Below are 25,984 nucleotides of genomic sequence, written 5' to 3'. Positions count from 1 at the left end.
TCACTTCACACAGAGGTAGACTTTTATTTCAGCTGAATAACTGCTATTGCCAGCAGATTGCATCAGCTGTAGCTGGATAGCCACAGCTACTTTAGCTTCCTGACATGTACGAAAATGCTAGATGTCATTTTAATATTCCAGGCAAATATGGGCTATATATGCTAAACGGCTGAAGATTAATTCTTTTTGTTGGGATTTCAAGGAGTATGTTTCAATTTTAACATTACAAGGGGAAAAAAAGGTTTTTAGTTTTAGGATGCATATAAATGTGATCAAATCTCAGAGGAATACTGGTTAGAATTAGATACAAATCCAAGAGTTTCAGAAAACCTAAGTAAACAAAAAACTAACCTTTTATTAAGTTGTGTGTAGAAGTTGAAGGTATTTTTTTAAGATCCAGAAGGAACCAAACTGCAAAGCTAAAACCTCCAGGAATTAACAGGCTAGACACTAAGGAGGAGCATAGCGATGGTACACAGATACAGTGACAAAGACAAAAGAGAGCCAGGGCTGTATATTCTCACAAAGAGACACCAAGGGCCAATCAAGGGAAGTGAATACAGCTGTGTAAACCCAGACACAGGTGTACACAATCAAGACAATCAACAGATAGAAAGTATAATTCAAAAGAAGGCACAAGAGAGCAAGTAACAAAAAAATAAATAAACAGAAAATTCAGTCCACATGATACACAGAACATTGCAGATGCTAGAAGAGTAAACCAATATACAAAGAAAACACAAGTAATGAAAGGTAAATAACAATCTCTATAAATACTAACCAATAACTATCATTTTAAAAACAAAAGAAAAAACCCTCAAAATACTGGAGTAATTTATGTTAACAAACAGGAATCAAAGCACAACCTTACATTAGTCAAAAACAAGGAGCAATAATGAAGCCCAACCAATAACAGCAAATCATAAACAAACTGAAATCCTACACTACTGCAGTTTAAATGATGTTGCTGAGCTAAAGATTTCCCTCATCTGAAGCAAGAGGATGTAGCTGACATTAAGCTACTCTTTCCACACCTGCTTTCTTTGCCAGAAGTATTCACTCGTCTGCCTTTACATGCATATGAATCTACCCTTTGTAGATATAACACCTTCATCTATCTGGAAAGGCTTTCCACAAGCTTTAGGGGTGTGTTTGTGAGAATTTTTTAACCATTATTCTAGAAGTGCATTTGTGAGGTCAGACACTGATGCTGGATCAGAAGGTAAGGCTCACAGTCTCCACTCTAATTTGTCCCAAAAGTTGTTAATCAGTTTGAGCTCAATACTCTGTGCAGGCCAGTCAAGTTCTTCCACACCAGTGAAGTTCTTCCACACTTATCCATGTCTTTAAGAACCTTTCTTTGTGTACTCATGTTGGAACAGTAAGGGGGTGCGCAAGGAAATTTCACAACTGTATTTGTTGTGCATGTGGCATCCCATCGAAACTACACTAGAATTCGCTGAGTGACCTGAGAGCGACGGACTTTTTCACAAATATTTTTAGAACCAGTTTGCTAGCCATTTGATTTTATACACCAGTAGCCATGCAGGAACAACTGAATTCAATTATTTAAATAGGTGAATGAATACTTTTGGAAATACAGTATAGTATCACATGCTAGTTAGCCAGTAAAGTTGGCTAATAGCAGCAGTGTTAAAGTTTGTCTTTCTCGTGGCTAAAAAGAACAAGATTATTGCCCAGCTCTGTATCCCAGAAATATTTTTTTACTAGGAGCCCTCCTGCTTACTGTTTCAACATGTAGAGAAATTTCAAGCTACACAGACCTCAAATGACCAGCGCTATAGTTGCTAAACTAGGAGTAGCTAAGCTAGGAGCGATTTTGTGTTTGTTTGTTTTTTCTTTTTTCTTTTGTTTCTTTTTTAATGGTCATTTATTTTAAGTTACTTACTTCCACTCTTTCTCTCTCACAGAAACATAACTCCATACTGGTATTAGTGCTATAAGCCTGTCACTGTGTTTGATCCAGATAGCTGCATTTAATAACAGTCAATTTAGCCTTTATTCTTTTACCATACGTTGGCATGTCAACAGAAGATTTTTTTAGTACGCTATTCAATTGATAATTAAAGGGTTGTTTTGACAGATGCAATTGGCTGAACAAAAAGCTTAGAAGGCCTTGTCTCATATTGTTTTGGGGTGTGTGTCTGCCTCTTTATATGATAGACAATTTATATAAAGAAGACTAAAGGGAAAGATAAATCATAGATTGCTGATCTGAATTAGGCATGTCCATTATGTCAGGTCTTTCTTTTACCTTCTTTCATCTGTTTTTGTTACATTATTTCCCTCCATTGTGAGATCCATATGATCGTCTCCCAGTCTTTTGTTATGACAGGACAAAATTAGTTTGGCTACACTGAGAGTCCTCAGGAACTTTGGCCAAGGTTTCAATCTCCCAGACCTCCTATTAGAGACAGGAGCTGCAGGGTCACAGGAGGAGTATTTGTCACTTTGATCCTCTGGCACTTAGGTCGCTCTTCTCTTTGATAGTGTCAATTTCTCTCTATCTCTTTCTGCGTTCTAATCATACCTTGGCTGCACTTGATTTTTTTTATAGCCTTTAGTTCTCTCTGTGTCCATTTTCTTTTCCACATTCTTCATCTTTCTCATTTTCAAACCCCACTCTCTCATCCTCCTTTCCAGCTTGACCCCCCCCCCCCCCCCCCCCACACACACACACACACACACACACACACAGTGCGTGCCATAAATCCCCTTCCTGGGGAAACAGGTAGAACAGAGAGACAGAAGCAGCTAGTTCCCTCCAGCCATTTGTTTTTCTCAGCAGGGCTGGGGTTTTGCCTTCTATTGCTCATGCTCCCTCCCTCTTCCTACTTCCACTCCCTTTCATCCTCTATCCCTCCTTCCCTCCCTCGCCCTCTATTGCTCCATTCCTCCCGCCCAGTGCTCCAGATTCCCACCATCTGGACTCAGTGGTTGCCAAAGGTATGGAGGCTCTTTTAGTAACTCCCTGAGTACAGGAGTATGGTGCAGAAAATCCACTTTGGTTCATTGCATCATCTATGAAACCTGCCATGCCTCAGTCTCCTAATTCCAGCTCTCGATAGTTAAAATTTTTAATTTTATTCTAAAACTAAAATGCCATGAAATCAGGCAATACCCTGCAGTAGAAGAAGTGCATATCATCTCCCGTCTGCGACTTGTAAGACTGTTTCTCGACAAGACTTGCAAAATATTGGTGTAGCTCATGTAATTAGATGGCACCTCGGTTTAAACTCACTTTACCAAGACAGGTAGACAAGCCAGTAGACGTTCTCCCATCGCTCTATGTCTGACATCTTCTCAGGCTGTGCTAGCGTGTGAAAAGTATGATTTGGGAGTTTTGGCCCACAGTCCTTGGATTTCGGATTCAGTCAACATGTGAGCAGCATACATGTTACCATGCCGACAGACACATGCAAACACACCATAGTTAGGCAGCAGGCCATTATTAGCCCATAAATTCTGTCGCCTGGAAAAGTGTATTGTGCCAAAGGAGAGTGTGTGTGCATATGCATGGATGCCCATGTGCCAAGCCATGGGGACATCTGTGGGAACAGTGAGTTGGCTCTAATGGCCAAGTTGGCCATTAAATTGTGCCTGGGGAGAGACCCCTCAGAGGAATGTAATGTGTACCACTGAGCTTTGGCTCGGGCTCTCTGTCGTGGGAACCCTGAGTTGTTAGCAAATGCTCAAATTACGCTCCTCAGAATAGATAGCAAGTAAATGTTCACTGATCATAGAGTTTCGAGTAAAGATGCACATGGCTCCTGTGACATTACTGTTGGTGTGGAAAGTCCTGCTGTAAATTCTCAAACAGAGAATTTCTCCGCCATAAGCATTGCATCAACTCGACTTGACAAGCCAGATCTGATACTCAGATCAAGGGATGCTGCATACTTATAGACCTTCTGTTTTGTTTTGTTTTTTGTTTTGTTTTTTTTTGGGGGGGGGGGGTTGTTTTTTCTAACATAGGCTGACCATAATAAACAAAATAAGCATTGCTCTGTATTCATTAAGGTGTGAAACTAGTATTCCAGTCTAATACATCCTCAGGAAAGTGTTTAGTTTGGTCACAAAGGGAGTCATGATCTGTTTTCCTGCGTAATTACAACTGGACTTCTTTTTGCAACCACAGGAGTCTCCCCCTACTGGCCAGTAAAAGGAATGTAGGTTTAAGACTCTTTTGTATTAGCTTAACTTTTCAGGCATAAAGGTGTGCCCATCTTTAATGTGATCTGTGACAGTATCTGAGTGAAACACTGACAAGCTTGGTATTTAGAAAAATATTATAGCAGTTAATTCACTTATTCTATTGTAGAGTTTACAAAGACAGAACAATGGTCAATGTTTTGTTTATAATAGTTTTAATAAATGTAAAACTACAGTTTCTACATATCCTTCAGTAGTGCCCAGATTGTGCATTTCTTTCAAAGGCCATGCCTCCAGTTTGTATTGGCATATTTTTAAGACTCAGTCTAGAAAAAAAGTTTAACCTGATGATTATCATTGATCATTATTTGAGCCTTTTTACTTATGGGGGAAGAGCAGGGTGCTGCAGCATTAAGAAAGAAATCTGGGATATTTTTAAAGCCTATAGTGCTTTTAAAGGAGGGCAATTGAGGTCTGCTACTTGTTTTCAGGATTTAAGATACATAGAAAGTTTTATTTAGTCAAGGGGAAAATCTATCAAGAGTAGCATTTATTTATTATAGTCATATGATATGAAATATATGATGATAATGAATCTTTTTACCTAAAATCTTCCAATGCTTCCTTCAGAGCCATACAAAACTTTATACAGCTAATTTCACAGGCATGACTGATCTAATCTTTAAGTGTAAAATGACTGGAGAGTTCCAACATATGTCCAATCTCTGCACAGGCAACAAAGTCTGCATAAAATTGCCCAGCACGTGTCTTTTCTCTCCATTGACCAGTACAAACAATGCAAACTGCAGTACTATAATTTTGTTGGATTTCCGAAATTTACAAAGAAAAAACAAGCAGTGTTTCTCATTTCTCTGCCGCCTTCCTGCTTAAGCCCCATTTCTGGCAGCCAGTTGTAAATTAGAAGAGAGGAACAATTAAATTCTCAGGGACAATGTTCAGATAGACATTGTCTGCATTGTGTGAGTGTGCCTGTGAAATGAATTCAGATTCCACATAATGCTGTGCTTGTATGGTTCCAGTATCCTTTTTTTCAGTCATTGTTCCTAATGCTGCAGAAACTGTGTGCCAATAGTGCAAAAGTTAGCTGCAGTGCGATTTGCTGTCATAAGAAAATGTTTTTCCTTTTATTGTGAAACACTTACTCTCACATTTTTTGTCTGTTTTGGAGTGCATTTTCTGCATTCAGGCTATTTTCATATTTTATTTTTTTTGATCTATCATCTGTTTTCAGTAATGTTTATTTCATTTTTATTTATTCAGCTTTTCTTTTTGAGATGTGTCTTAAACAGGCCCCTTGGGCCTCCTGCTAAGTTACTATCTGGTGCTTTGGTGTGATATTTTTGTCTCTTTTATTTTTTATGTTTTTAAATAAAAGCAAAAGCTAAATTGATTTTGCTTTCAAACCTGCACTCTTCTCTGAGTCAGGGATTTATAAACCTTATCATCTTTGGTCTCCAGCACAGATTTGTGCCTTACCTTTGGTGGTTTTAAGTAACTCGTCTGCCTGCCTTTTAAAGTCTGTGCCCAGTTCACCTGGCTTGAACTGCAACCCTGCAGTACATGGAGAATGAGTCTGAATAGTTCATGCAGCTCAAGGAGACATGCTGACAGTGATGGATCCTGTTGGTCATAATGCCTAACAGTATATAGTCAGAGTGAAAAGCATCTGAATAATGTTATCTGTGATCAGACTGAAAGTCTGTCAGGCTTGAAGGACAGATGCAGTCTGTTCGGGTCTTTTTTTTCTGCTTTCTTTATTTTGTATTTTCTGGCCTATTTTTGTAGTTCTGCTTCTTTTATATCAGCACAATATCTCAACATTAGTCACTCTAGAGCAGTCTTCAATTTACACGGACCAAGAAGGATGAAATCGGAAGTCACTGGGCTTTTTAATATCAGCAACGATTAAAACGTTTATCCTTTTTTGTACTGAACTGATTAGTCGAGGAGGAAGGAAGACTGTAAATGTAGAAGTGACTCATTGCGAGTTCTGTGCTGTTTCCCTTAAGGAAAAAAAGACACATAGAGATTTATTTTGCGTTCCCATAAGGGCACCACGTGATTACCGCTGCCCTATAATACCTTTGTCTGTTAGCAGTTCCTGCTTTGGTGTTATTTGTTTGTCTCGGCCAGCTGTGCATCCATATGTAAGCCTACTTCCTGCCAAATAAAAAGAAAAGCAAAAAAAGCCCAGAATCATATAGGAATTGCTTAGCATATGACTGCACTCCTAAAGATGAAAACATGTTCATAAACCCTTAAAAAGTAAAAAGGAAGTCTGCAAACAAGGTCAACTTCTTGCCTGAAGGCTTTCACTGAGCTGTATGAATCATTGCATTGGTTATGCTGTTATAAACAGGATTTTAAAAAATCAATTAAGCCCTCTGTACTTTATGTTTGATGTCTCCCACCCAGGGTTATCTGTTTCAGGCTGTGTAAGTGGGTTAGGTAATGTGCTTCACCACACATAACATATTATTAGGAGCAAAGGCCATGTTGCTTCATTACACTGTATATTTGAATAAAAGGCAATAATTTGCCGTGCGAGTCTGTGATATTTGTCTGTAAGAAATGTACTTTGAGAAAAAAAAATGTTCCCCAAAATAAGATTAATGAATGCGGCGCATTAGTATAAAGACTTCCGTGTCAAACTTCTAAGAAAAGTATGAAAAGAGTCTTTTCATGTTTTGTTTTTCTGTTTTGTTTTGGGGCTTTTTCTGAAACAGGGTCTGTGTGGAAATCTTTAAGCTAATTTACTGATCCAGACAACAATGTGAGTGAGTTTAATTAACATTCCCTGCCTGCTCTCTACTGCAAATTGCAGCCTTTTTCTTTTTCCTTATCGGCTTTACTGTACTGTATATGCTGCATGACTAAGTCTGACATTATCTGCCAGGCGGGTTTATGTAACATTAGCTGTACAATATGCTGTAAACACAGCTGGCTCTATACGGCAAAACAGTGCCAAGCAAAGTGCAGACGGTAATTATCCTTGTTTTTTTATTTATTTATTTATTTTAGTTGGGAAATGTGTTTTGCTGGTTTCATTAGTATCTCAGCGAGACACGGAGGCAGTTTGTGAGATAGTGTCATCTGTTATAACAGACAGGTTTACCTTGCAGTAGACTGCTGATGAACTTTTGAGACATATTCCACAGCTCAACATAAAACAGATAAAACCTAGAAAAAAAGTACTGCGTAATTTTCTCTCTTTCGCTGTACTTGTCTGTACTAGTTTCTCACTCACAATGGTTTTATTTTATCAGGCTGATGAATGTGCATTGTTTTCCTTCCGATCAGAATATTGCATTTTAAATAGCTTTATCCATGAAAAAGGCCACGTCATCTGTAGTATGCTGCCTAGAGCACCATTAACCTGATTTATTATCTAGACCAAAGAACCAAACACACTGCTTGTGCTGTGCTGATTTTGGCTTTTTACACTGGACGATTATGAGAATTGATCAAACCAGTCAGACGATGAATGAAACCACGAGTCTTGTTTTGTGTTTTTGTTTTTTTGTCTTACATGTGCAGTTTCCCCACTTCTGGCTGAGATTTGAGTGATTAAAGCCTAAGTGAATGTGTTTAAACCTCAGCTCTGATGCAGCGCAATCAAAGAAATTATGAAATTGTTCCATAAATGTACGTAAATATTCAGTAGATTTTGTTTGAGGCCAGTATGCGCAGCTACTTTTTGCCATTTTGCTCTAATGAGAACTGATGCTGAGGATTATACAGCTGTGAGTGAACAATGGCTTTTATTTGGTCTCACTGCAACTTTAGTTAGTACTAGAATATTCTGCAAACCTTTGAGATCAAATTTCTTTCTACCAAACTACATAAAAGTGAATTTGATGAATTCAAGTTACCTGCTGTTTAGCAGGAAACCCTGTTATTAAGCACATGCCTATTAAGCTGCACTTAAACAGCATTTGGTGATGTCTTTACAGCAACAGAAGAACTGGCATGTGTACACAACATTATAACAAAATGCCACCCAGTACAACAATATGCTTCAGTGTTGTGTCATTTAGAGCAATCAGCTGTCAAGTTTCTACTGACTCTCTCTGAATACCAGTATCTTACTGGATGAAGTGGTTCAAGGGTCTGTCACACTAAGGAGGCCACAGGGAAGGACTCAGGAGCAAATAATGCTATTATAATTCGTCAGTGACATAAACTAACTTGACAGGTTTATCCAATTGCCTGACATTCATAAACTGCTTGCTAAATCTTCACACAGGTTCATAAAATCCCAGCGCCGCTTTTGTTTGAGCTAACAATGGCAGCTCTGCTGTCTTTTCCATGGTTATTAAAAATCATCTGCCTTGGGTATTGTCATCCCTCAATAAACAAGCCCAAGAAGCAGAGGGACAAACACAACAACGTGTCATTGAGGTGAATTACTATTCTTTGCCTGGAAGGTCATCCTGTAAGCTTGTTTCTGGATCTTGATTAAAATGCCGTGTTCTGCCAGTTCCTTCTCGAGCTGTCAGAAATCAGCTTTCCTACTGTGACCGGAAAGCTGAAAAGTTGAAAGATTCATTTAGTTTGTGCCACATGTGGGCATAAAATTAATTCTCACAAAGTTAACTATGTTATTAGAAGAAAAGGCAGGTGAGAATCACTCAAACCAGGAGTATGGCGTAATGTAAAAAAAAATATATATATATATACAGTATATATATATATATATATATATATATATATATATATACACACACACACAGAGTGTTGGGGAGTAAAGGAATACATGTACCGCCGTTACGTACTTAAAATACAAAATATAAGTAACTGTATTCCATTACAGTTACCATTTTAAAAGGCGGTATTCAGAATACAGTTACTTTGTTGAAATGAATGGATTACACGGCGGTATTTTCCTATTTCATAAGGCTATGAACTCTATATTTTTGGTGTCCACGCCGATGGAAACCCAGCCCATGTCACCTCTACTTGCGGCGTGAAGAAATATTTTTAAAATTTTTTAAAAATTATTCACAAAAATGATTTAATATGAAGGTAATAGGCAGAGTGTTACAGGCATAGCCCTAAAGAATGTAGCCTCATGGGCAGTGGAGTCCGTGTCTGTGAGTGCGAGGGAAGGAGAAAAAGAGTCGAAAAGTAAGAGATGTCACAGACCAGAAACGGGAGATGGAAGAATGTAAATATATATATATATATATATATATATAATATACAAAGTTGACCCAGACAACAAAAGTAAAGCTAGTTTTCGGCTACGAGCCCGACACGGAGCCCGACGTATCCCATATGGAAAAGATATATATAAATCTTATAAAGTTTGTATCTGTCTTGTGTGAAACTTGTATGAAAAGCATACAAGAGTGAAAACACATATAAGATCCCTTGAAAAATTATATAATGAAACTTGTATGTTTTGGATACTTACTAAAACAATATATGAAAGTAATGAGAAAGTGGCGACTTTCATGAGTAAATCATGTAAGTTTTTACTATTTCTTTTCCATATGGGATTAGACGGAGGTCTCTTTACGGTTTTATGCCTTTATGGTTCAGAGCCGCGGACCTGTTTTATATACGCGCGGAATAGTTTTCTATATGAGATCGCTGCAAAAAGTGCAGCCTTACCTAATGTCCACCTACTGTTACTCATTTATATTAAGATTTAAAAATCTAGTTGGTATGGCGAATAACCTTTAGTAAAAGTAATAAATCACATAGCAATAGGACATTCATGTAGTTGTAAAAAGCATGATAATATATTAAGTAATCCAAAGTATTCAGAATACGTTACTCTCATTGAGTAACGTAACAGAATACTTACAAAATACATTTTGGGGCATGTATTCTGTAATCTGTAGTGGAATACATTTTAAAAGTAACCTTCCCAACGCTGTGATAACTGCCTTTGTTATCCTACGTCAATTACTTTTGGCTTAAAGGAAGTCCAAGGGCCATATTTGCTAAACAAGAAAAATAAACAGAGGTATTCTGATGGCGGTGGAAAGTTGTGTAGGTGATCTGTTAACAATGCATTCATTTATAGATTTATAGACTGCAAAGCAGCCAGCTCATCGCAGTAATTACAGACGCAATCTACCAAGAGCAGCTCAAATTAGTAGGGTAAAAATGAGCATCAAATACATATTAATTCTTCCTCTGCTGCCTCTTGTTGATTTCAATTGCCCTGCTGTTTCCAGACAGAAACATATGCATAAAAGCTGCCCTTACACTGCACTAGTTTTGTTAGTACATTGCTCAGTTCCTCATCAGGTCTGCTCATTTCTGACCTGCTAATTTGAGCTGCTCTTTGTAGAATGCTGGTCATTACTGAAATGAACCGTCTGTTTGATTAGAAATTAGCACATTGTTCGTGTTTTTTTTTTTTTTGATCAAGGTCTTTTTATTGAACAAAGAATTGCTTCCAACAACAATTATGGCAAAATTAACAGACAGTTGTGCCCCCACCCCCCCAGAACAGTGTAACTAAAACCCAGCCAGAGAGGAAAGGAGAGACAAAATAACATAAAATAAAATAAAGTTACAGATACAAAGTAAATAATAAAATAAATGAACAACAGCAAGAGAAAAAAAAAAAAAAAACCCCACTCACACGCACATTAAGCAATAGTATCCGGACTTAATCTTTCAAAGTAAGTAAGAAAAGGTTGCCATGTGTCATAGAACCGCCGAACCGAACCTTTTACAGTGTAGCGGATCTTTTCCAGCTGAGTATAGTACATGACATCCTTAACCCATTGCCCATATACAGGTGGAAGTGGCTCTTTCCATTTCAATAATATCATTCTACGGGCGTTCGTGTTTTTTTTAGACTGATTTGACCTGTTTATTAAATCTGGACTGGAAAAATTGTCCGTTTACAAGACGAGGAGGTGACAGTTGTCACAGAAATAAGAATTTTATACACTTAAAAATTGAATTAGTTCCCAGAATTGAAAAAAAAATGCAAACTTGATTCCTTAGAAAAACAAAGTACAGCTTACTTAAGATAACAAAGTTAGGGAAACGTATTTATTGTGATAGTTACACGTGATTAAACGCACCCTTGATTCCCAAAGGTTTGATGTCTCGTTATGACTAGATCTGTTTTGTGATAAATATGGTCATTATTTTTAATTATTTCTCTCTCTAGGGAAAGCCTACCCCCCGGAGTTCTACTATGATACCTACAACCCTCTGTGGCAGAACAGGCCAAGGGTCTATGGCTTCAAGCTACAGTGGACCCAGATGAACCCAAATGCTGTGGACCGTATTGTTGCCTACAGACTAGGCATCAGACAGGTAAGACTGCTATGAGGTGCCTGCTCATTTGCATTCCTATTGTTCAGTCTTCTATTCTCTGTGAGCTACTATCACAGCCAGAAGAGCCACTACATGAGTCTTAAAGTCATGAAATGTTGGCATCTGGTACAGTAACTTGTCACGGGTATTGGTCAGCCTCTTTCCAACCCTTCATACATAAATTAGAGTCATCCCACACGACAGGCATGTAAAAGCCTTTCTTATTGGCAAATTAAACACACGATGGAAGCTTTTGCACAGCGTGCTCGCACTTGCGTGTTGTACCCGATTGATAGAGCCAAACCTCATATCTGTCTTATTGTGTAGTTTTTCAGGACGTGAATGAGCCTTCGTGCGCCGAGCAGGAATCACTGAGAACCTGTCAGGGGCAGTCAGCTCAACATGGTCTGTGGTTTCCATGAATTGTTTTTGCTTTCCATCAGAAGAGTGAAAGGGGTCCCCGCAGCTAGAAGTAGCGAGCATAGCTCCTATTTTTTGCTTTTTTTGTGTTCCTTTTTCCTGCCTTTCAAGTAAGCTCCACACATGACAGGCAGGCGGCATTGATGGATGGCGTGGTTACATTTTCTCTTTTGGCAATCAATGAGCACCTTCCACTCTCTGCTCTTCTTTCTCTGTCTTGTCCCCCACCTCCATGGCGATGCACATTTGATCTTGCTTTTTTCTCTTTTTTTAATTTAGAGCAGCAGGTGCAGCACCACACATTTTTGAAATGTTGAACTTGCCGCAGAATTTCACGTTGCCTTTGCTGCATGGAGGCGCATCTGCAACCATGTTAAAAACAATTAAAAAAAAAAAATTTAAGATGAAGAAATGTGGCGCATGCTTGAGTGAAATCTGTCTAATTTCTGCTCCGAATTAGGGAGCACACCCTGACAGTTGTGTTTGTAATGAATAATATAATTTAGTGTTTGTCTCACTCTACACCCTCAAGGAATTGACGCTTGAGAACACATTTCAGACCTGTTATGTTTGTGTAGCGCAGTGATTTTTCTGTCAACTATCTCAGTTGGTCTGTTTGGTAATAAATTATGTCGTGCTTGCCGAGCCCGTGTACTTGCCAGGGATTAGTCTGAAAACCTGCCAGGAATATACATTTGCTTTTCCTATTTTCAGCTGGTCCTGTGCACATTTGTAACGATTGTAAAGTCTGCACCTGTGCTAGAATGGACCAAATGCAAATTTAAAATCACATTAGCATTTCAATCTAATGTGCATTTCTTTATTTAAGAAGAACAAGTGAGAGAGCATCACCACCCAAGTCTGTTTTAGAAGAAGATCTGTGTTTGGGCGAATTAATTTCTTTCCACCTTCTTGCTTTGATATCTGGGGGACCATTATCTGCTTGCTCCGAGGTAAAACGGCCAATCTTCCTTTGTCTTAGATGAGAATCAGAGTCAGAGAATCTTTACTGAAGGGAAAATTCTGACTTTTTCCTGTGGCATTTGCCATATAGTGTACTATCTATGGTCTTTGCCTTTGCTAGTGATTTAGGACAATAATGACATTTTTTTTATTGCCTTGTGGTGAAGAAAAGTTGAAATCCAGAAGAGGCAGAGGCAGCATGCAAAGAGGAAATGAAAAAGAAGAAGTGAGGAGGAGGAGTGGCTCTTTTTCTAAATTGGAAAAAAAAAGAAAGATACCTTTTGAAAAAAGGGAAAAAATGGTGCAGTAAAGAAAGCATTGGCACACGGACTACACCGCTTCATTCTATTTATAGAACCAGCAGCAGCTCCCCTGCCATTCCTTGAGAATCATTATCATTTTCTCTCAGTTTTGAATTAATACTTGAGAACTGGTAGACCTTATGCCTCTGTAATGGACTGCTCCGTCTTATCGCCCAGTGCCCTCATGAGAGACGGTCCGACTGAAGGGGAGGGAAATGGAAATGACTCCAAAGCTGAAAGGCATGCACCGGTCAGAATCACAAAACACAAATCGCTGCACCTGTCAAGGAACCAGTGTTATATCTGCCTTGTTTTGATACTCTTGCGGCTTCAAGCCCTTCTAGTCTGTCCAGAACCTTGATTGCCTGTTTCCATTCCTAAGATAACTTTTTTTTCAGCTCATGTATTGCCATCTTGCGGCTCCCTTTTTTCCCTTTTCTGCCTCTACTCCTCCTTTTTTTTTTAACTACATGCGAGTAATCTGCAGTAGATCAGCTTGTCTAACGTTATGTCAGCAGTTGGTTATTCTGGAGTTTGTCTTCAAGTCTATTAGTATCACTTTGATCAGCTTTATTTTTATTTTTTATTTTTTTAAGTTCCTATAAATCCCCTCCTGAACCGCAGCCACAGTGAAAGGAAATTAAATCAATACGGCTCTCTACATCTGTGGGGAAAATGTGGAGATTGAAAGCTAATGGGATGTAAACAGAAGCCTTAATTGAGTGCAAATGTGTGGATTCAGTGAACATTAATGGGAATCAAAACAATGGGGCTGAATCCATAAGCCTGTAAGTATGTGCATGTGTCAAAGTGTCTGAAAAGTTGAATGTTTTTCTGTTTTTTTCCAGTCAGCATTTAGAGTTTGATTTGATTTGCATATTTAAGCACTGTTGGTTTTTAATAAGGGGGGGGGGAGACCTTTATAAAGCAGCTCTAGCCAAGACCAATATTAAAAGCCATGCACACACACACACACACACACACACACACACACACACACACACACACACAGAAATGTGTATATTTAATTTTATTCAGTATTATACAGCCACCTGAACATAAGCACATAATGCCACGGGCATTTGTGAACAACAGTGAGATAAGGTACATGAAATGTTTCATTTTTGGTGCTTACTGGTTAAATCGGGTATTAAAAATAAAATTTTTAATATTTATATTTAAATGTATGAATTTTTGAGCAAACTGGATGAACATCAAGTCTCATATTCATGTTTTAGCCACAGCTTTTGAACATAATAAACATCTGATCTATTTCCAAAAATTCATTAAAAATTACTTTTAAATAATTGTTTCTTTAGATAGATAGATAGAGAACTTGGCTGCAGTTCAGGGCCAAACATAAAAGCCTATTTAGTAATGTACTTCATCACCAGTGGGCATGTGCAAATTACTACAGCAACATAATGCATGCAGTACATAATACAGGTTTACATAAAGTTACGTGAAAAAGAGCATTTTCACACTCATTCACACGAGGATTCAATAACTTGCAAGCACCCTTTTAGCAGCAGCAACTTAAGTAGTCAGTTTCTGATTGATCAGTTTCTCACATCATTATGATATATCACAATAGCAAATATCCTCACCATATTATCATTTATTTTAGCGGATTGAAACACACATAGGACGAGACACATACAGGCTGACACTGTGTAATTTATGGCAATTAACTGTCATGCCTTTTGTGCTTAAGGGGAAAGTTAAAAATTTTCAAAGCATAGGTAAGGGCTAGAGCGCTCTCTGTAATTACCGCAGAGAGACAACGGACCCTATTTACCTGCAAACTAATGGTGATAGAAACTTGCACGCCATAATTGCGGCTCATCCAGCCTCTAAGTAATTACTTAATTGGTATTGTTCCCTCACATGCACACTGACTCAATGCTGTCACACCTTCATTCATTCGATCCCTGTCTCCCTCCGCTAATGGTGCACTTCTTTCTGTATGGTACGGTCACTAATTGTGATGCAGACGCGATCGCTTGTCTTTGTGCCCTGTTAATCTGATAATCGAGGATAAAATGTACCCTCCTTCACTCGCCCCTCACCAGCAAATCTAGCTTTGCTGTTTGTGTTTCAGAGGGGTTGCATTATATCAGAAAGCACAAAAGGAATTAAAGTTTGTGTGATACCTGAACTAAGTCAGCCAGGAGTTTGCCTGTTTGCTGCACATTATTGAAAGAGAAGATAGAAAAATCGTGGCAATTCAAGGTCCCTTTATAAAGAGATGGCAAAAAAAATAAAAAATTGCAGAACATCATGATAGAAATTCTTTAAAGGAATCAGGCAGACAGTCAGAACACAACTGTACTTACAAAATGCCTATAAAACCTACGATAATGTTTCTTCTGCTAATAGAAACATGTGTCTGCTGCTTCTTAATAGCAGTCTTTTAGTTCTGACCCTGGGAGCTGCTTCGAAAGTAAATATGGTTAATGAGCATCTCACCGTCATCAGCTTACAAAAGAAATTTGTTTTTGTTGTGCAGCTTGGATCGTGCAGATTGGTGAATCGCGCAGATGCCTATAGGCGGTCTTAATTGGCAGATGAAATGGAACATTATACAGTCGTGTTAAAGGACTACATAGTTGTGGTCACACTTGGAGGAAAATGAGAGAATGTGTTTTCTTTGCATGGCACATACTCTCCTTATTTGGTAAATCTGCATACAGAACCTATATATAGCTGATAGTGAAGATGCATCACATGAGATCACATTAGAGACCCTGTGATCTGTTATTGGTACAGTATTGAGAACAGCTCTTTGAAAAGTGTGAACAGTTCACAGAGACAAGAACCCAAATGATCTTTATTTACAGACTAGCGTTCATGCATGGGAGGACTTTAGATGAAGCAAATGGTGCATGAAAGCAAAAGGTAAGGTCTGTAAAATGAGCTAACAGTCAGAACAAATGATACAAGCAAGGAAAATACGGGAAAAAGAAACCCAAGGCTGGTCCAACTGCTTGGCTGTGGGAGGTAACAACAAAAGAGGAGTCTGTCAAGTATACCATATACTGCATCATATTGATGCTGATTGCTCAGATGTGGAGCAGAAAGGTGGAAAAATAGAACAAAGGGTGAAGGGGAACATACCAATCCTCAACAGCAGCAGGAACACTTTGCTATTTGAAAATCTGTTAGTTATAAACAGAACTAGCAAATGTCTAATATCCCAAACCTCATGTGGTTCTTCTTCCGACACAGATGGGGCTCCAGCGCTGGTGGGAGCAGGAGATCCCAGTGGATGGAACAATCAACAAAGGAGAGCTCATGACGCATAACCTGACTGAGCTGATAAAGCCCGAGTCTTACGAGGTGCGCCTCACGCCCATCACGCGTTTCGGCGAGGGGGACTCCGCCATCCGTATCGTCACCTACAGTGGTAAGCGCTACATACTTTTTCCATTGTTTCAGTGTTTTGACAGCCAGCAAACAGATAAAAACAAGGTAAAGGAGACAAGAGATTTTAACTCCCGCTGAAGTTTGTGCTTACGGCGTACGTTCATCACTAATGATGATATCAAAAGTTCGCCGTAGCATCAGCAGTCATTACAAGGATCCGATGATGAGTTATTTTGCATAAGACGTACGAGGAAAGAGCGAGTGGGGAAAAAAAAAGGGAACTGATTGAAGTAATTTGAATTGCATGTAACACATTCAGTCATCTGTAGACAGCTTGAATTCAGCCGGCTTTGCTTCTTTTCTCCTTTGAGCCAAATGGATGCTGATCAACTGACTAATCCCTTCTTAGTGACCTTCATTGCTTGAGTCAGCTCTCCCCTGTACCGGGGCAAAGGCTGACTTGTTGTGTCTGTGCTTGAGAGATCATCATGACATTGAAGCTTCAGATGACTCAAGCATGTAGCCCGGGTAACAAGACCAAACAGAGCTGGTCAGAGATGAGTCATGCTTTGCTGCCTTCGCTCGGTTCCCCCCTCCCAAAACAATGCAATTTTCTGTCTTTTGTCTTTGTCGGAGGATCTGATTAGTCCCCCGGATTGTTTCTCATATAATAAATGGCTTTTCAATTTCACATTGTAAATATTTTGAAAGGTTCTTGCCCTCACCATGCCTGACATGGACCCTGACATGAAAAGCATAAAAATCTTACTGTACATTTGCCCAGACTCGGTGGCCAGATAGAACAGTAATAATTTTATTTGATTTATTTTATATAGACTACAGTAATAAAAGTAATAATAATTATGTAGCAATTTTCTAAAACAAGCCACAAAATGTTTTACAAATACTCAGATTTTATAGAGAAAACTGCAATAATTACCCTTTTTTGGAAGAGCTCGGCAGCACTGGTAATGATTTAATACGCAACAGGGAAACACACAACAAAACAAAACCAGTCGCAGGGAGGGACGCCGTCTGCCCAGAGCGTGCCGGGTTCCAAAGGAAGTGGAGGCAGTTTGTAACAACAAGCAGAGCGCAGATCGGTGCAGCCAGTAATTGCAGATCGCTACAGTGCTAACGTTGCTCCAGAGAAAGCGTGAAGTTACCTGAGGGACAGCAAGGGAAAAAAGCAAGAGCTACAGGAGAGAGAGAGAGAAAAAGGTTGAAAAATTGTAACTAAATAAATAAATACATCTAGTCATACTGACCTCGTCCTCCCTGGGGCCCCTTGTTCTGAGTCCAGGTTGAATTTGTTATAAAAACCCAACTGGCAGAGTTTTTTTCAAAGGTTTCCAAGGATGTCACACTGACTGAAATGGCCACCTTTTACTGCCACCACTAAAATGCATCTAGGATTTATTTCTGATGCATCAAAATGTAGATGAGAGTTGCACTCGAGAATTTTTAAAACAGGAGCAGTAACATCTGGATCACCGACCCGTTGATTATTGCTGTTTTTTTAAAATCTTCTATTTACATTTCTGATTCAGATGAAACAAAATCGTCACTCGTTGTTATCTCCAGACTGAAAAGGACTCAAAATAGACTTTGTATTTCAAAATTCTCCTAAGTATATCTCATCTATAGAGCTCAAGGTTGTTCATTTTGACCTTATAGCCTTGCGACGGTTCTCAGGTGGGCATCTCAGACAGTAGCCTTGGATTTAAGGAGATAAAGCAATAATAACAAATGAGGTTAAACTGAGGTTGAATCAGAAGAGTCTCTCTGATAAAAGTACAGCAGCCAAAAATAGCAGCCAGAAGGACATCACAAGGATTTTGTGTACTGCGACCACTGAGAATACATCAAAACACACTGTATTTCTTTACAGAACGAAATAGCAGGTTGCAAACAGAGATAGATTCTCCAGCTTGTGGGATGGCATGCTGGCAAAAACAATACAAAGACTACAGTAGTATCCACAGTTGGCCCAGTAGTACCAGTGAACAGATGCACAGGTACTTGAGATGTACATCTTCAGAAACTAAGTGACTGACTGTTTTCTGTCTATCACTGACTGCCAAGTTCTTCCGGAGTGGTGCTGCTGCAGTTGTGAATAATTCAGTTTCACTGCAGCTCATCATGGCTTCTGCAAAGAGAATTGGGAAAAAGGAGAGAAATGAGAGAGGCAGATAAACTTTCTCCGCTGTTATTTTTGTAGTAGTTTGTGATACTGCGCGGTTCCCCCGGTCAACCTTGAATTGAATTCAGTGGAGTTGAATCCAAATGAATACAGTCGAAGCGAAGTGAGGGGAATTGAGGCTAATTAAGGCAGGGAGTAGCGCAGAAGGAGTGATGGAGGCAGCCAAGTTGGGACTGGGAAGAAAAGGGAGATACAGGGGAACAAATTAATAAAAGAAGAAGAAGGAGAAAAAAGATAGAAAGAGGAGAGCCAATGCTGACGTGCAAATCATCTGCCCAGCGAGAGGCTGGACTAATTATCACTCTAGGGCTGCTCTGTTCTCCCACACACAGCATAACGCCACGGTAGCAGGCTAATGTAGGGCTGAACCGTATCCACTCTGCTCTGAGACTGATGTGTGAAATACAGCCCAGGACCATCTCCATTATCACTTCAGTTTCATTCTCACTGGGGAACATGGACCTGTGGGGCATCTGTGTATGGGCTGTAGCACAAAGGCTTTATGGGTTTGAAAATTTACAGTGAATTGAAAAAAAAAAGTCATAAAAGTTCTTCTATTTATCGCTATGTAATCACTATGTTTAAGTCCTGTCCTGTCTTTGGTATATAAATCTAAGGTAGCATTTTCATGGCAGTCCTGCATTTGCTATTGTCCTGATTCAAAGACATGTCCAATATTTGACTGTTTGGGAAACTCCCAAAGGGTCCAAGCACAAATAAGGTTTACTAACCCAAATTAATCAATTTAATGACTTTTGCATTTTTATTAATTTTAACTGGATTAATTTGTGGCAAGCAATGTTGCTTCACCATAAGGAGGCTGCGGGATTGAATAAACCTTTAGCCCTGGCTCTTCCAGTCTAAATTTGTGCATAGACTCAGCAGACACTTTGGTAATTGCATTCAATTATTCATTTATTTGAGTATTTGCATAAATGGGAAGTTGAACAGCAACCGATAAACGTATTTCATGTGTTTGCCTTGCACGGTGGGATAGTCTCTTCCTCCTTGTGACCCTAAAATGAAGAAAACCTACAGAAAAAACACGGCTTTGTCTGTTTGTTAGCTGTTAGCTTGAACATTTCTGCCCTGTGTTAAATTGCAACATAAGTCCTCCATTAGAGGAAGTTTTTTCCATCATTGCCCAAAAGGCCGAGCAATCATTCTGAACCACATAAAGTCGATGGTAGCAGCTTTTCTGTGACTTGGCACGAAAACACAAAAGCGGTTACAGTGTCCCCAGTTGCAAGATGAAGAATGGCTATGTCACCAAGCTCTGAAGATGCTCTTTTAAATTTTGCTGCAGTGACAAACTCAGCATCTGTTTGGTGTTCCTCATAACGCTCCCCCCCACTATGTCTCTCTTCCTCTCTTGTTTCCTCCAATACACAGGATTTAATGTTTAAGCCTCCAGTCAACCCTCACAGTGTCACAGTAAAACACTGCTGCTGTTTCTTAATATTCCATTTTTATGCACCTTGCAGTGACATATACAACACCTCTCCTCAAGGCAAAACTCCCTAAATCTTATATTAAATTCAGTTTCTCACTGTAAGTGGGGTGTTTCTGTTTGACCAGCAGTGATTCAGTGGTAAAGCTGTCCCAGGTTCTGTCTCTTTGTGTTGCTGTGAAGCATGCTTTAACCTGAGCTGCTGTTTTGATACAGTATTTTGTACATGCTCAGTAGTCCTGCTTTATAAAGTACTTTCACTTAAAGGAATACATTTATTCAAGATCAATACAGCTTTCATATCTGTTCATTAAATATAAGCCAGCAGTCAGTGAGCTTGGATTAGAACAAAGACTGAACAGCTAGCCTTGTAGCAGTGACTCCCCAGAGTTTCTTTTTAGCCTGGCAACTGCTCAAAAGCCTTAAAGATCTCTGAGCTATAGAGGTTTTCACTCTTTTTGTTTTCTTTCTTTTTTAGTTGGTAAGAATTAAATGATATATGACATATTAATTATTGAGCTTTAGAGGTGCTGGTGTTTGGGATTCTTTACCTCCTGAAAGATTCAGACAGAGCTAGCTGATTCTTGCTGTTTCCATTTTTCGTGCTAATCTATGCTCACCAAGTGTGCAAGGCATGACTCATGGATTCCCCGTGCTCAGCTGGATGGTCCCTCCGTTTGACATTCCTTTGAAATCCACTCTTGTTTTTGGTAGAAGAGTTGGGACCAGCATATTTATGATTTGAACTGTTTTGATTGCTGCTGTAACATGTTGTGACATGACATGGCTTCAGCCAATACCTTTTGATTAGCCTTGTCTCATGCTTTCTTGCTTTGTGGTAGATCTTTGTTCTGTCTTCACTGAGATATTTGAATGCTAATCAATAAAATCAAATCAAATATCCTTTTGTCTTCTTTGTTCTGTCATTTATACTTCTTAGTTCTTTAGATTAAAGTGAATGCCAATCCATCAGTGCATATATGTATATGTGCGCTAATGAAAGAACAGCCTTGCACGGGGCTCAGCATGGCTCGGGTGTGTCCATGTGTGTTACTGCAGGACTTGTGCAGAGCAGTGCATCCTCAGTAGGCTTTTGTAAAAAAGGACACAATGGTGTGATGTCGCTCTTGTTATTTTGGTCACGGAGACACGAGGGAAAGATTGCTGAACTACATTTACCCACACTGTCATTATTCCAGCTGATGGTTGGGCAGCTGTGGAGCCAACACAGGGCCTTCTCAGAACATCATGGCACGCACCCATAACCCCTAAATATGATTGATGGGAATGTGGGAGTGTGTGGATTATATGAGGTCAGTGAAAAAAGAAAGGATAAAACCAGGCATGCCACTGTTGTCTATGAGGACACTTGGCTGGAGCCTTGGAATTGTCTGCTGCTTTGTAATGTAGCCGCAGGCCAGTGGGCAGGGAATCCTGCCAAGATGAAGTCAGTGATTGTATCCGGAACAGCCTCCATGGACCAATGTCCTTTGGCGGTCAATGAGCTCACTTTGTGTTTCAATCAAAATTAGGCAATTTGGATGGAAGGCATTCATGCATCAAGCATGCAGCTTGTTTTGTCCTCTCAGCTGGAAAAGTATAAACCAGGAGTCAGGCAGACATGCACCTAATATGTGCTCTAATAACAGAAGTTTGAAAGAAAAAAAAGAAAAGAAAAATCCGCTCTTCACTCCACTGTGTGATCACTGGGAGTTTTTATCTTGACAACTATCAAAATTACATTTCATCCTCAATCATTATTTGAGGCTTTTTAGCTATGGGGGGAAAAGCAGGGTGCTGCAGCATTAAGAAGAAAATCTGGGATATTTTTTAAAGCCTTTGCAGTGAGCTCGAGGGTTTTGCACATCTCTGCTTTAACGGCATAGCGCATTTGAAGAAGGGCAATTGAGGTCTGCTACTTGTTTTCAGGAGTTCAGACACAGTTACAGACAAGGCGGCAACGTTTCTTTAAAAAAAGTGCTTCATTTAAAACGCTCGAGTCAACAGCTGAGCTCTGTCGCAGTTTATTTTAATGCTTGTTTGTTTTCCCATATCCAATATAGTCATCTATACTGGAAGTAAAATTATCTGTTTTATGCAAGTGTGATCTGGAGAGAGTGTTTGCATGCAAAACAGTCGTAAAAGTAGCCTCTGGGCCTTCTCTGTGCACAGCTTGATTTCCTTAGTGTGTATGGAGACACTGCTTGAGCAGACACACTCTTTTGGATTGGATTAAGGCGTAGTGAGTCAGTTGAGGGAAGCTGCAGGTAAAAAAAAAAAATGCAGACAACGAAATACATTTTCATAACCACAGTATCGGAAGAAAGAGGGATTTGGGAGGGAGGGAGGGAGAGTTACAGGAAATGGGACATTGAGATGGAGAGAGCCGGCGAGCAGGAGGGGGCCTGAAAGAATAGAGTTTTGTCGGAAACCTCAGCATCCGTTTCGCAGGCTCGAGGCTGTAAGTTGTCATTTAAAACATTTTCTCTGCAACAGCCGGGATGATTTCCTCCCCCTCTGCAGTCTGTGCTGCTCTGTGCAGTCCACTGTAGATTCAGTGGGAAGCAGTGACTGTCGGGCGGCGAGTATTTTCACAGTCACATAAAAGATTCTTAAAGCGTTTTCAAGGAAGGTGTGCGCTGAAAATGCAATTTTAGTTGCTTCACGGCATGTGTCTTTGTCTATCTCCCCTTTTATCCCCGAGCAAACATACATTTCCACGAGTTACACAACAATAAACAGAAATCCCTCCTTTTTATGTAACTTGAGCTTTTAAAAACAGCAGTTTCATCAGCGCCACTGTACTTCGCCACTCTCACTACATGTTTTCCTTTGTAGGAATGATTTGTTATTACTCACTTTAATTGGTTGGATTAAAATCAATTCCCTCCATGAACAGCAAGGTTTCATAAATCACCCAGCAACATAGTTTTGTAGTAAAGCTGATGTATCGCATCTATTCAGCCGGTCAGCAATCGATCATGAAAATGCCCATGAATCTTCTTGACAGGTTAAATGGTATTTACTCTGCAAAAAGTGAAGTGCCGACTAACTGGCTCGCTGCAACTCTGTGTGATACCCTTGACCTTTATGTGTTTGCTGCGGCAGTAGCCTCTTAAATTATCAATGAGGGAAGCATTGAACTGTGGTTAGGTGGACAGAATGCAAAAGAAGTCCTCGGTGTATTTCCGTTAGCGTTTTCATAATGATGGGTTTGAAAAGACAGGATATAAGTTGCAGGAAACTGATTAGCAGACACACTTGTGATTATTACTCATTTTTGTGATTTATTGGCTCCTAAATGGAAGGATAAAATAGGCTTAGTGTTCTAAATGGAAGTCACCTTGGACAAGAACATCAGCAAAGCCAGTAAATGGCAGTAATGATAAGCAGTTGCGCTATAAGCTTATTAATGTGGTCAGGCTGGTCTTCCTAATCCCTCACTCTTTTACATTAGATAACAGACTGCGAATAAATGCTGTCACCTTTTCCACTTCAAATCCCAGACATCTCTCTTTGTGTCTGCTCAATAATCATTGTTCTGAGTGCGGGAGTTGATTGGTGCCGTCTGTTTCCTTCGTGTTTTTACAGTGAGAAGGCAAAAGTGCTTTACAGAGATGAAGCACAGATACTTTGCAAACAGTGTTCTGTTTCTGCGGTCACACACTCCAGAAAGAAACCTATTTCTCTGCTATATCTTTACATAATATGTTCCTTGTTGCTCACAAAAGGTTAATATATGCCTGTGTAATACTCTGCTACTTGCTGAATAGCAGAGCTCACAAGGCAGCCACACAGAGTCTGAAGGTGCAACAGGTTGACCTCTTTTACGTCGGCGTGTGCCTCCATGCACATTTTCTCTTAATAAGTGTTTCATGTAATGACAGGCTGCTAAGATTTTTTGTACTAACGATTATCCCTGGCCTTTCTCTTCCACAGCTCCCATCAACCCTCACCTGAGTAAGTAATGTGCACCTCACTTAGCATGTCTCATCAGACAGAGTGCTCCTTCTGACACAACACCGGCTGTGAAAACAGTGGGGATACTCCAAGTAACTGTCTCGTCTATAGAGAGCCGACTTAAATAATCAGTATTGAACTGGAAGATGTTTTTAAACGACTCTAAAACAGGAGTAAATGAGCAATGATTGAGCAAGGCTTGCCTTTAGAAAAGGGTAGGCTTGCGTCAGGATATTTGACATTGTGCATTTTGGACACGGCGTTTGCATGAGATGTTGGATGTCGTTTGGTGTATCTGTGTGTGTGTGTGGGTGTGTGTGTTTCTGGGCGCATGAGTTTATTTGCACCTTCTGTGCTCTGTGAGCATTAATTATGCATGCATTTGTGCCATAGCTGTTTATATTCTTTAATGTTTAGCTTCATTTATGACGCATTGTTTCATTGTTGAAACTTTACAAATTCACATTATTCATGCCTTGAGAATCCAGACTTAATCATTGCTTGCTGTGCAGCAGTGTGCTGCCTTGTATTGTGGTTTATTTATTTTTATAGATATATATTTTGGTGGGTGTTCACAGAAACATTGCCAACATAATAGCAAACATCCTAATCACCAACATCATTATCCAAATCCCTCCAGGAAACTATCTTACCTGCATGCCTCCCCTTCCCCCCTGCCTCCTTCCTCTGCCTATCCTCCAAATCCTCCTATCTCTCTGAGGCGCATGAGGCGAAAACATTTAGTTTAGCTCACTGCGGATAGGGACGTTAATGTCTAGCACCAGGAGCTAGACCTCCATTTAAATCTGCATGCTCATGAGGAGAAGAGTCAAGAGTGCCTCAAACGCGGCCCCTTGCTGCACTTTTCCCTCTCCACCACCTCTTCTTCTCTCGCTCCAGCTCATTCTCTCGCTCTCTCTCTGCCTCGCAGCATCACTGCCCTCTTCCATCCCCCGGCCCATCCACCCACACCACACCTCTACGTCTGTGTTACCTCCATTACCTGAGTAAAAGCTGCAGATCCCGCTCCTCTCAAGGTCACCACTCCAAACTGCTCCCAGCTACGTTTTAATAAATCAATGAATATTTATCAGAGCACATGCCTGCGTCCTGAATCTAAATGCTGTGTTTTTTGCTATCTCTTTGAGGACACCGCTTAGCACCGCCAAGTCCTCTGGTCAGGTGCTTTTTGCATCGTTTGGTTTTTTTTTTCTCTCTTCTTTTTGACAGAGTCGATCCAGCCACTACCCCTTCATTAAATTGAGTGCATGGGGATTTGCACTCATCATCACAGTCTATTCACTTATACATTCTCTTTCATGTGACCAATAACAACGTCGTTCCACCCTCATTCAGTCATTCCACTTGTATTGAACTTGTTGTCACGGGTGGGGGGACTTAATATCTTCACCTGCACACCTACGACAGAGAAGATGGAAGCTGGTAGAAAAGGCGGTTGTCGGGTTTAAAGAAGTCTCACTGGTCAGAGGATATGAAACATTGGAGAACAATCACCCCATTTTTCTTTTAAACCTGTTAAAAAGGGGGGATGTCGGGGATTGTTCAAAATCACAAGAGGCTCACCTGATTCAGATAAAAGTTTTCTACTGTACCTGTGCCAAACCTCACAAAATTATGTTTTAACAGGAGATTTATATTAAGTTTGAAATTATTTACTGTGCTGTGGCTGCGTTTATTGAATGTCATCCATCATGCTTCGGTAGTGGGCTGTCTGATAGTCGCACACACAAACCGCCTTTGGGTGTTTCTTCAGTGGAGCACTCTGTCTTCATAGACTCTGGTTAAGTAGAAAACAGAACTGCATGTCGTAGTCAA

At 39.9% G+C, this 25,984-nt stretch overlaps 1 protein-coding gene across 3 annotated transcripts in view; it reads left to right on the top strand.

The window, feature by feature from the left end:
- Positions 1–25,984, top strand: part of LOC147312342 (MAM domain-containing glycosylphosphatidylinositol anchor protein 2) — a 198,961-nt gene that overhangs the window by 154,020 nt on the left and 18,957 nt on the right. For all 3 annotated transcript variants that reach the window (XM_086263598.1, XM_086263597.1, XM_086263596.1), the window contains 3 exons: positions 11,336–11,484; positions 16,398–16,575; positions 24,128–24,148. In XM_086263598.1, the coding sequence (XP_086119724.1) occupies positions 11,336–11,484; positions 16,398–16,575; positions 24,128–24,148 (348 nt within the window). The remainder of the gene's footprint in view (positions 1–11,335; positions 11,485–16,397; positions 16,576–24,127; positions 24,149–25,984) is intronic.

This window comes from Aulonocara sp. 'chitande type north' Nkhata Bay, linkage group LG15 (assembly GCF_057382095.1).
Source record: "Aulonocara sp. 'chitande type north' Nkhata Bay isolate Kocher_YH1m ecotype deep benthic linkage group LG15, A_spYH_male_GT1.1, whole genome shotgun sequence".
NCBI lineage: Eukaryota > Metazoa > Chordata > Actinopteri > Cichliformes > Cichlidae > Aulonocara > Aulonocara sp. 'chitande type north' Nkhata Bay.
The sequence above is the reverse complement of the archived record's forward strand: the minus strand, read 5'-3'. Positions and strand labels throughout refer to the sequence as shown.